The sequence below is a fragment of the Carettochelys insculpta genome, chromosome 6 (genome assembly GCF_033958435.1).
Source record: "Carettochelys insculpta isolate YL-2023 chromosome 6, ASM3395843v1, whole genome shotgun sequence".
Classification (NCBI taxonomy): domain Eukaryota; kingdom Metazoa; phylum Chordata; order Testudines; family Carettochelyidae; genus Carettochelys; species Carettochelys insculpta.
This window is the reverse complement of record NC_134142.1, coordinates 62,891,659-62,904,051: the sequence shown is the minus strand read 5'-3', so window position 1 is coordinate 62,904,051 and position 12,393 is coordinate 62,891,659. Positions and strand designations below refer to the sequence as shown.

Sequence of the window (12,393 nt, the reverse complement as noted above, 5' to 3'; positions counted from 1 at the left end):
AGGGAACAGCAGAAAAATGGGAAAAGAGGGACTGCTGCCTTTGACAGTTGCCCGATCAGATGCCAGTGCTGCTCCATCTATTCGCAGGAAGATGTAGAAGAATGCCTGGGTCAGGGACAAGATTCTCACTTCACAATTTCCTAGCTGGTGAGTGTTTCTTTCACCAGCCAGGAACAACAAGCGGCAGAGGGCAGTGGGGGCTTTGTGGTGAGCTGGGCTGAGTTCTGAAGTGGGATTTTTTTCTTCTTCTGTCAAGCAAGGGAGAGCTAGTGAATGGTCTATGCCAAAGCTCTACAGGAAAACAGATAGTGTCTGAACAGTTTAAGGGATTATTCTACTAAAGTTCCTCCTTCAGTGTCGGAAATTTTTTCAGTTGCATCCTTTATATAGAAATCTGTGTGCATTTAAATAAAGCCGTGACTATGCTAGACTTCACCATGGTCATTATGATGTGTACTATGACCATGACCTGGAACTTCGTGGTGACAGCAGGGCCAGAAAACAGGTCCTGCTGCACCAGAAGCAGAGCACATGACCTCTGAAGCTAAAGGAAAATCTTTAACATCTGCTACTGAACAGCCCACAATGAAGAGACCAGTGACATATACAGACATATTCAGCATGTTGTATAGCTCTGTAAAGCGTGAGATGTGTAACCCTTCTTGATAGTAACTGATTTCAGTGTTGTTGTTTCTAAATCTAATCCTCCCTTCTTGTGGCCTTTGTGTGCTTGTTTCCTCATCCAGGCCCGATCTCATCCACTACAGCTCACTGCGGCAGGACCAGCCTGTCAAGAACCTGAACAATGCCTTCAGCGTGGCACAGAAACACCTGGGAATCACTAAGCTGCTGGATGCGGAGGATGTGGCTGTGCCTCTTCCGGATGAGAGATCCATCATGACCTATGTGTCGCTCTATTACCATTACTTTTCCAGGCTGAAACAGGGCCAGACAGTCCAGAAAAGGCTCGCTAAAGTCAGTGCATAGCAACTTTTACAATTGTCTTCTCTTTCTGTCTCCACTGAGCCCCCATGCTGGTTGCATAAAATTAAACCAGTTTGGGAAAAACACCTTAATTAGGTGAACAGCACAGTCATGTTAACTCTAGTTATTTTATGCAGAGATATCAGAGACTTGATTCTGCAGGGCTTTGCACAGTCAGATTTGTAAATAGCACAACCGGTGTGAGTGTGTAGACAGTTCTGACTTAGCAATGGCTTTCACCCGCTCTGGTGCTAGAACCAGGCCTTTCTGAGGGGGTTTAACAATATGAAAGTTAGCTTCTTTATTTAGTTGTATTTTGTATTTGATAACTGAAGTGGTTGGGAAGTAGTGAAGCACGTAGAGACCTCATTTAATATCGGCAGTAATGCAGTTGTGCAGAAATTCGTGTTGGTCAAAAAACTTTCTCATAAGAAATAGCCTTTTTCCTAAACCAACAAAAACTGTAAAAATGTCTTTGAAATGTTTCAGCAGAAAATTTTCACTTAACTGCGAAAAACTAAATCCTGGTTTTCAGTTTGGTTTTTCCCCTTTTCTCTCCCTTTCCCCCTCTTTTCCAGTGATGAAGGGACAATAGTTTTGTTTTTTTTAAAAGGGTAAGAAAAAAGGAGGAAAGAACCCCCAAACCAAAAACAAGAGAGAATAAAACAAATAAGTTTTAGTATTTTCAAAAACAAAACAAAGTTGTTTCAGTTCTTCGTTAAAAACAATAAACTAACAATTTTTTTAAAATTCTTATGGAAAAACCACTGGTATTTTTCAATGGTTCTGTCCAACATGTCATGTTAGTTGCAACAATAACTGCAAAATTTCCATCCTTGATTTTTTTTTCCCCCCAAATATATGAAGCAAATGCAAAAATCTTTTTATATGAGTTGATGAAGATTGGACTTTTAAAAGTGGTTGTGCTACAGCAGGGAACTTATTGCGAAGTGGAAGGGACAGCAATCCAAAGCAGGATTTCCCTTGTTGTGACAATGTAAAAAACTTTCATAATGGAGGATTTGCACAGTTCGTTAATCTGGGGTGAAGAGGAGATTCTGAGCTGAATGGAAACAACTGCACTGTACCCTAAACAAGGGTGTGAGAGGAGAGGAGAACTTGTAGCTTGCATAAGCAATGATTGCGCACCAGATTAAACTCTGGCTTGGAGACATATCAGGTTCTTCATTAGATCACTTGATTTTCTATCTTACTGCACTATATCCCTAATATTACCCACTCCTATAGTTATAATCTACAGAGCAGAGGTCACACTTTTTGGCTCACGAGTGATTTTCTATAGGTAAAATGTATTATCATTGGAAATGGGACTCTGCCTCAGAACTGAGGGAATTTTCAAGTGCACCCACTGTATTTAAATAGATGTTGCTAAAGTGCCTGTCACAGGTGCTACTCAGATGAATCACATAAGAGCTGATATTCTGGAAAGGGATTTTGAGGTGAATATTTCTAGCTCCATTTCTAAATGGTCCATGTATTTCTTTTTCTGTATTTTTCTGTTTGTGTTTTTCTGTTTTCATTGTTTATTTTAATCCTTTTAATTAGCTACTTTTTGTTTCCCATTTTTCTCAACTCATCTTTTTCCCCCGTTCCCCATGTCACAGACCTCTCTGCCTTCTCTGTATGTGTGCGCAACACACACAAACACACCATTATATCCTCATGTCCTCAGTCCCCTCAGATAGGCAGCTCTGAATTCACTAATAGGATTGGGGAGGGAAGCCTCAATGTGTCAAGACAGCCTGAGAGCTGAAGGTAAGTGGGTGACCAGGGTTGTAGCAGGAATCAATCAAGAGAGAGAAATCTCCCTTCCCCCACCTACTCCAGTGACCATGCACTTATTAGGATCCTTCAGCCAGAACTGGGTGCGATGGCAGAACATACAGAAGGGAGCCCTGATGCCACGGGCTGCTTTTCCTGCACTAAAGGTTGGTGCCGTTTCACTCCTCTTCGAGCACTGAGACAGTCACTCTTTTCCAAGTACCCTTTGTGATAGACAAAAGCAGATTAGAACTAATATTCTGAAAAGGGATTTTGAGCTAAATATTTCTAGCTCCATTTGTAGGTCATAGGTCTTTATTCACTGACAACACCACGTTTATTAACTGAAGTGTCTGCAGAGCAGATGGTGCTGAGTCGCCATACATAGCAACAGAGACAGAGAATGTCATTCTTCATTTGAACTTTCAGGCAGTACGTTTCAGCCAGTATTAGCCATGGTATCCTTGGGGCATTTCAGGTTTAGGGGTTCACACAGGTTTGTGGGATGAGGAAGAAATATAATACAAGGTACAGCACAAACAATAGGAATAACGAGTATGTATATATAATAGAAAATGGGGATAGACCCTCACTCTGTTTACAGATTTTATTGTAACCTTTTACTTCAGGAAAACTGAGTCCCGTTTCAGGCAACATGGCAAGTGAAATAAATCATTGTGGTTTCAGAGCTGTTACTGATTGACATTTGCTGCCCTCAATAAATCATTGCTTATTGTGGTACATTTTTCAGTGTCCGTTCAACATAAGTTCAGCAGTCAGGCAGGAGTGCTGCCGGTCAGGAACTCAGGCTGACCTTGGATAGAAAGAAGAACTGGTTGGGATGTTTCCAGCAAAATGTTGTTTTTCATTCGAAAATGTTGATTCATTGAAACTGATTACAGAAAAATATCAGTTTTGATGAAGTTTTCCTTGATGAAGGTTTCTCAGGTGTAGGATGGAATTTCAGATGGGGGAAGGCAAGAATCCCAGAATAGCCAAGGCATTTACCTAGACTGGCAGAGACCCAGGTTCAAGGTCCTCCTCTAAATTTGGCAGAGCAGAGAACTGAAGCTGAGTATCCCACATCTCAGGCAAGGTCCCCTAACCACTGGCTTATTGGTTGTTCTACAGAACATGTCTCTGTCACTTCCTCTCCCTCATTTTTTTTTCTAAAAAAGTTTTGCATAGTTTTGGTTTTATTCCAATGGGGAACAAAAACAAATTCTAAAAATAGAATTCTTATTTTTGAGTCTAAGAAGAAAGCTTTCATCCTCCCTGCCAGCATAATGGCCTTCTCTTGCAAGTAGCTTGTATGAGCATCAAGATGAGCTTTTCAGAAAAGAAACTAAAATGAATATTGGCACATGAAATCACTTTATATCCCTTTGCTTAAGATATTTTGGGGATGATCGTTCTACTCTGAATCTAGACTGGGAAAGAATCCTCCTTGTCTGATGTGTGGTAACTGTCTCCATATTGATGTAATAATAGGAGGGACATAGAATTCTATAACTGGAAGGGATCTTGAGGTCATCAAGTCCAGTCCTCTGCCGTCACAGCAGGATCAAAAATCATCTATATCATCCCTGTTAGATATTTATCCAACCTATTCTGAAATATCTTCAGTGATGGAGATTCTACAACTCCCCTAGGAAATTTATTCCAGTGCTTAACCACCCTGACAGTTAGGAAATTTTCCCTCATGTCCAACCTAAACCTTCCTTGCTTCAATTTATGCCCCCGTGGCAGCCTGCTGCGTTAAATAGCACTTTCCTTGTGCTGATGGCTACCCAACTGCAGATCATCTGCTTCCTGATTAAACTTGAGTTTATGACCCTGCAGCCGCATTGTTTTCTTCCTGTTTGCTTCACCTTGCTGCTTAAACACCTTGTGTTTTTGTGTTCCTGTTTCAGATTCTGTTCTTCCTGAAGGAAATAGATGACTTGAAGTTTCAGTATGAGCAGATGATCTCTGAGCTGTTAAAATGGATTAAACAGAAAGTAGTAGAGTTGGATGATCGCCACTTTCCCAACTCCATACAGAACATGTGGACACTCATGGCCAACTTCAAGACTTTCCGCATGATAGAGAAGCCCCCCAAATACCGAGAGAGAGGCATAATTGAAGCCCACTTCTTCCAGATCAGAACCAAGCAGAGAGCCAACAATCAACGGCCATATCTGCCCCCAGAAGGCAGGACACTGCAAGACATGGAAAAACACTGGATCATCCTGGAGAAAGCAGAGCACAGCCGGGGAGAAGCACTGCAGCGGGAGATGAGGAGGCTGGAGACAGTGGAACAGTTGGCCCAGAGATTCCTGAAGAAAGCAGCCCTGCGTGAGTCATATCTGGAGGACATGAGAAAAGTGATAGAGAAGCAGGACTTTCAGCCAGAGAGTGTTGACAAGGTGGAGGCTGCCACTAAGAAGTTTGAGGCGGTCATGGCAGATGTACTGCCCAGGGAGCAGCGCTTCAGAGCACTGGCTGACATGGCAGCTCTCATAACCCGCGAGAACTATCATCACAAGGGCCAGATCATGAAGAAGTGAGTCATGATAGTGGAAATGGGCAGGAGTGGAAACAAAACAAGTTATAATATTTAAAGCATGTGGAAAAGAAAGGAGTGAGTAGAGGTGATCAGATTCCCTCCCTTCCAACCACACACACAAATGTAAATGATGAAACAAAAAGTTTCATTTTCCTTAAAATTTTAACTTTCTACTGGAAAAAAGAAACTCAAAAATGGGAAAACAAAATTTGGCCAATAAAAAATAAACATTGTGTGGAAAGCTGAAACAATGTGAAAGGGTTGTTTTCAGAAAATCCAACCTTTCATCTATAGAAAGTTTCAGTGGAGTATTTTCAGCTGACTCAACAGATCTTCTAGTGTGTGGTTTGAGAGGTTCAGATAGATGGCCACAAATCTTCAGAGGCCTCTCTAGTTCCCAATTTGGGCTGTAAATCTCATATCAGGCCTTCTAAAATTATCAGTAATTCTTGGTTAGGGAGTGGATGGAAATACCTAGGAGAAACCATTCCTGTGGTAGTTCAGTACTTGCCTTGTTTAGACTCAACCAAAGCTGGAAGCATATGTGAAAATAATAAAATACTTAGCTTTGATTTCAGGTAGAGTTAATTTTTATTTCATCTGAAACATTTAAGGGATCATCTCTTTTGTGCATACCTATTTATTATCTCAGACAAAAAGGGGACATGGGACATCAGGGATTAGAATCCATCCACAATAGTCTCGTAAACAAAATTAATGATGTTTTACGTATTAATCAAGCTATCTTCCACAGAACCATATTCATTGAAAGGATTTAGTGTGCAGAGTCACGTGACCAATGTATACTTGATCAGACATCACATACGCTGTCCATGACTATAGGAACCCATGGTGTTCATTCAACTCCTCTCAAATTGTCAGTCCCGTGTGTCAACAGTGTCTTTTTCCATGCTGTCCAATGCATCAGATCCTTCTGGATGTGTCAGTCCTTTCTCCTCCCTTCTTTACAGGCAAGAGGACGTAGCCCAACAATGGCAGGATCTATTGGAGCAGCTCCAGAGACAGAAACACACACTTGGAGCAGTGCAGGAAATTCTGGGCCTTCTGAGGGACATTGATACCATTACGGAGGAACTAAAAGGACTGCAGGTACCAACCCCTCTCCGTCTGCATGTGGGCTGTGCACACTTTGTACCATGGTCAATATAAGTAACTGAAGAAGACCCAGTATTCCAGGGACAGTTATGGTTGCAATGTTTATTGTGTGCTGGGAGTTGAGAATAGTATGGGTAGAATTCTCAAAAGCAGGCAGCTGAATCCATATTAAAGCAACCAAACAATAATGTCCCAATCGGCAGAAGTACCAATCACCACGACTCCAATTGAAGTCACTTACTATAGGAGATAACTGTCACTTAGTATAGGAGATATATGCCATTGTGTGGTGGTTGGTAACTTTGGTGTAATGGAAACCACTGTAAATATATGCTCTTGTCTTGCTCTCTACTGCGCAAGACAGAAAATATTATGGATTGTGCTGAATATGAAATATAAAAAAATGTTTTGTTTATGGACCCAGCAACTTGTTAAATTGCAAATTGGAGACCGCGACTAGCCCTGAGACATAGTCTTTGGTCAGGAAAGAACATACTATGCATGGGTTATTATTTCCACTAACAAGACACTAACCTCCAAACCCAACTACTATCCTCAGAAGAAAATTATACAATTACGATGTACAGTAAACTCTTCCACATCCAGCAGCCCTGAGACTAGGAGGTTGCCAGATATTCAGCTATTCTGGATAACAGAGAGGTATACCTAGCAATGCGTAAGACTAAAGAAAAACAAGATTAGATATTAAGAAATAAAAATGTATGCAGAGTACTCGATTTACCAACCGCAGCAGTATTGTACACTGTCAACTTGTACTGTATTTGCTGTATTTATTTGTATTTACTTTCACTAGACTCTACTTAAGGAAAACGTAACTAAAATTTACTTATGGTTAAAATGCGAGTTATTTGAGAGTTCCACGTGATAGAATGCTGGACGTGAAAAAGTTTACTGTACTGTACTATAGAAGGGGAGTGTCCCAGAAGTCTTCAGATAAAAACTGAATCAAGTGCACTGTAATTGGGCACGTAGAAGCCCACTCAGTGGGCATAGCAAATGCTGGATGTAAGGGTGTATCAAGCACTGAAAAGGGATTCTGGCTTCAAGAATATGACTAATTCTCCCACATACTGCAGCAGATAACAGCTGTGGACTCTGGATGAGATCTAGTGAATTTAAAGGAGAGGATTGTGTATGTATCTCCTTCCAATCAGCCAGTTAGTGCTTTCCCTGATTTCAAACCGCATACCCACTTTCTTATGTGGGCGGCTGCTGCACTACCATTCTCCTGTCGGAGGTGCCATGGTAATGAGGCAATTCAAAGCAAGGTAAGGAGGCACTAAGGTGCATATTCAGTGCCCCATTAGCATAATGGTGGCCCCGCAAACAGAGTTTGAATTGCAGATTGACAGTGAAGATGGGGGCAGCTTCCAAATAAGCACCCCACTTCCACATTCCCTTACTCCGATCTAGTTCTGTGGGAGTAAGGGAATGTCAAAGCGAGGTGCTTATTTCAAAGCTGCCCCCATCTTCACTATCAATCTGCACTTCAAAGTCTATTCGCACAACAGTCATTATGCTAATGAGGCATGTTAGCACCTCATTAGCCTGCTTCAAATTGCCTCATTACCATTGCACCTCCGATGGGAGAATGGTAGTGTAGAAGCAGTCTCAGAGTCCAAATCAACACCTATCAGAGCCAATGGGAGCCTTTCTATGGATGTCAGTGGTCTTTGGTCAAGCCCTTATATCACTGGATGACGCTGTCGGCACACACAGGAGGGGATGAGATCATAGTGCTGATTATTTCTCACTTTTGGTTTGCAGGCACTAGTGACGTCTCAGGATTATGGGAAGCAGCTCTTGGAGGTAGTCGACTTGCTGCAGAAGCATAATTTGGTTGACTTCCAGATCTCTTCCTATGATGACAGGGTAAAATACATCACCCAGAGGACTGCAGAGGTCACCAAGGGCAAAGCAATCAAGACAGATATGCTTTATGCCAAAGCTCGGATTCTCCATCAGCTGTACCAAAACCTTGCAACTCTCAGCAAATCCCGGTGAGGCTTTCCCTGTGGCCCAGCTCTTTCTGATTAAAATGGTGGGCCCTTTTAATGGGAGAGCCAGAATCCAGAACTTCTCATTTCTCCATGTATACAGATATAAAAGACGCGGGCACAACTTGAGTTACCCAGCAATATTTAATGCTCCCTGTTGTGTTTGTCCCAGCAGTGAAGGAAATAATCACACACAGAACTGATGGAAACGCAGCTCCCTACTATGTTAGCTTAATTATTCAAGCTCTAAAACGGAAACTAACATGGAAGTGGGGCTTTGTACTGGGAGTGAGGGGTGTGCCCAAACATTTAAGGGAACAGTACATCACATGGACCTCAAATATCATCATCAACTGTAGTAGACTGAGTGGGAAATTCAAGGCACACCTGTACTTTAAAATCAATGCTCCAGAGGTTGATCTTCTGGGGGTTTGGTTTAGCGCATTTAATAGGGATGCACTAAATCAAACATTCAGGACATCTCATTAACCCCAGTATTTCTCACAGTTACAAGGAATAAGGGAAGTAACAGGAGAGTTTTTCCTGTCAACCTCCTGCTGTGGGGATGGAGGGGAAAGTCAGCCTAAGGTATGTTGACTCCAGCTACACTATTCTTGTAGCTGAAGTTGTGTAGCTTAGGTCAACTTCTCCCCTAGTGTAGACCTTCCATCAGTGTCCAAGGTCATGCCTAATTATTTCTATGTGATCTGAACTTGGTATGTCTGATTCTCCCTCTCCTGAGTTGACACAGTAATTTTCTTTTGGCTTCCCTGTGTTGCTCCATTCAGCCATGACTCAGAAGTACCATGGGAGTTCAATCTCTGGATATTTTGCAGTGCTGAAGCCCTTTAATTTTGCTATTCTCTGTTTCTAAGTTGTACCTACAATTTTAGCACTGACTGAGCTCTATTGCTTGTTGGCTTGTGTTAGACAGTCCCAGCTACAGGAAGCGTTGAAGCTTTTTGAGTTTTTCCATGACTGTCAAGCAGAAGAGTCATGGATCTCTGAGAAATGGCAGTTGGTGAGAACAGCAACATTAGGACGAGATCTCAGCCAGATTACTGCCTCTATTCAGAAGCACAAGGTACAGTGTTTTGTTCACCCGTGCCTCTTCTCTATACTGAATCTTTGTCTTTCATCATTCAGCTAAACCAATTGTAATTTATTCTTCAAATTAAGGGTCCTGGGTGGCTTTTGGAACCTAAGACACCATTCAGTTTAGGGATCCCTCACAGTGGGGCATAATCTGTAATGAGCGGTAATTCAGAAAGGAGGCATGGAAGAACCCTAGAATACCATTGATGAGGCTTCCCAGAAATCTGCTGCCAGCTCTCCCTATGAAGGGGACAAAGTATGGGGAGAAAACCTTAGTTTCCTGAAGTTCAATCTGCTGGATGAAGAGATATCACTGTGGCAAACGTGAAACGGCAACGGCAGAATTCAAACATGATTTCCTCCATGCAGCTCTTTATAATTAGGATGTCAACAGTAATGGCATGAGAGCAGGGTCATAAGCCAAAAAATCTCTAGAGTCATGTGAGAGAGAGAGGGTGAGTGTTGGTAGCGGAAGGCTGACTTCCCCGTAGACGATAAGCCCCTTCCCCAGAAACTATTGTGAATAATACAGTGCTGGATGACGAAAGGAAGTATCTCAATGACTATCTGTAAGGTAATAGGTGGGTGAGTGAAAAAGAGATAATAGGGCTAAAAGGACTTTAACTAGCTGTGGAAAAAGAGGCGGTGTCAAAGTGGTGAAAAAACAGAATCCTAACCAGTTAGTTTTATAATAGTTGACAGAAGAGTCCAGCAGTGGGAATACGCCACAGCTTGTCCGGGGCAGGTCAGTTCCTTGGGCTTATAAGTCTCCACTACTCATCATGGCACTGTATTTCACAGGCTTTAGAAATCGAATGCAACTCTCACAAGGCGATTTGTTCCAGCGTGGTGAGGAAGGGGTGGGAGCTAAGTCAAAGGAATTACTCAAACCAGAGAGAGATCCAGATGCAGACAGACAGCCTCCAGAAGCTGTGGCAACAGCTCCAAGACGAGGTGGCCAATCGTAAAATCCGTCTACAGGCAGCTGCTCTAATCAAACAGGTAAACAAGGCTGTAGTTCTTGCATTTTATAACAGAGAGAACATGAACTCTGTCCATCTCCACTTGCATCACCAGGCTGGGGTTTCTGAAAGAAATGCAAGAAGGGTCTGGAAGCGGTGTGCTTTTTTCAGGTGAAACAAAGTAGCTTTTGGCTCACATGATATTATTTTTTATTAGCGTACTGTGTCCCCCCCACTCTGTGTTTCTCACAAGTCCTTCTGGTCTTCTGCAGGCAAACACCAGCTGTGTGTCATAACTTCTGATTTCTTTTTTCATTTGACTGCTGTAAAATGTGCCCCACACACTGTATTCCAAATTCTGCTTTTCTTATTCCTCACCCTAATAATTGATACATGTACACTGTGTGGCTCTTGGTTACTCCTTGTGTGTGGAGTACTGGGGGGGAAACGTTGACCTTCAACTTTGAAAATTCAGATTTCTAGCATATAAGATCAGACTCATCTCTTCTGTAAGCTAGCCAGCAGAGGGCAGTGGTAAATAACAAGCTGAGAACATATTCGTGCCTTCATTTTCAGACGCACTTGAGTTAAATAACTGAAAAAGTATCTGGCAGGTAAATTAGCTTCCTTCTGGGTGAGACCAGGGTAACATTCTGACCCTCTTTTTTCTGTAGAAAAATAGCAGGATCAGTCCCTCTTCAGAACTCATAGACTTCCCAGCTCTATCTGCAAAATACCCAAAGATCCAAGCCAGGCCGGCTGTTCCTAATAGCTAAGTAGGAGGGTCCTTTTGACGAAGTGGTTCCTGAGAAGCTTTTTTTCTGACTGCTCCCTTCAACTGACCTGTGTCTATAGAGTGAGAAGTTTTCATTTTATAGACAGGATTAAATCTCAGAGATATAAGTATAATGGTGCATTAGCATTTTTTCTGCTCTTTGTTTCTGTTTCAGCACTGCTGTAACCACTCTGCTCTACCTAATATAATGCCGTCTGTGATGGTTACATTGCTAACTTCAATTTATAAGTATACCTCCTCTACTGAGCCATGACGTGCTGGATACACAACATTGGAGAAATTGGTTGTGAACATCGCACAAATGGGTGAAAGTCCTTCCTGAGGAGCCCTATTAACTGAACAGGTGGATGGGGGATTTTTCAAAGGCTCAGTGGTAGTTTGGTACCAAACTCTAATGGGACGTACCATTTGTGCCTTTTGAAAATCTGCCCCATAAAAAATAAATATCAGGCCACAAAGCTTGTATTCTGACTGGAGTTTCCCCAAAATAGGAGTGATAAATGTTGATAAATATTTGGCTATATGTGTGTGTTTGTTGTACTTTAAAGAAATACATAGCATCTTTTTAGGGGGATAAGGCAAAGCACCATACTTATTGGTTACACATTATTATGTGCATATAATAGACTATATCGGGGCACACACACGCACTGTCTTGTTGTTGCTTATAGTTACCAATCTGTTGCCCACATTATTTCACTGACCAGATGAGTTAAGTGCAAGGGAGTGGGGAGCCAGGCTTTTGTCAGTCCAAAACAAAGCTCTGATGTTGATGAGAAAAGATCCGCTCCTGTAGTTTTACACCCATCTTTTTATAGCTTTCAGTCCCTCGCTCTTGTCCTGTCCCACTGCCCCAGGACACTGTATGACCATGAGTCATCAGTTAACAGCAGAGGGGTCGTTGGTCATTTCTTGATGGAGTTTTTGTCTCTCTCTTGGATGGGTTCTTTTGAAGGGCTCACTTGCATTGCTCTTCAGGCATCAAGGCCATGCTGGCAGCTGGTCGTCCAGACGCTTCAGGGGCTATCCCGTTGCAGCCACCTGAACAGTCACACTTCTAAATGAAATTGCAGACGTACACATCAGTTCAAA

The 12,393-nt window shown here is 42.2% G+C and overlaps 1 protein-coding gene across 1 annotated transcript in view; it reads left to right on the top strand.

The window, feature by feature from the left end:
• SPTBN5 (spectrin beta, non-erythrocytic 5) overlaps window positions 1-12,393 on the top strand; it is a 153,780-nt gene that overhangs the window by 7,245 nt on the left and 134,142 nt on the right. The window contains exons 5-10 of the mRNA XM_074997660.1: window positions 747-975; window positions 4,680-5,311; window positions 6,286-6,424; window positions 8,219-8,451; window positions 9,379-9,532; window positions 10,345-10,545. Of these exons, the coding sequence (XP_074853761.1) occupies window positions 747-975; window positions 4,680-5,311; window positions 6,286-6,424; window positions 8,219-8,451; window positions 9,379-9,532; window positions 10,345-10,545 (1,588 nt within the window). The remainder of the gene's footprint in view (window positions 1-746; window positions 976-4,679; window positions 5,312-6,285; window positions 6,425-8,218; window positions 8,452-9,378; window positions 9,533-10,344; window positions 10,546-12,393) is intronic.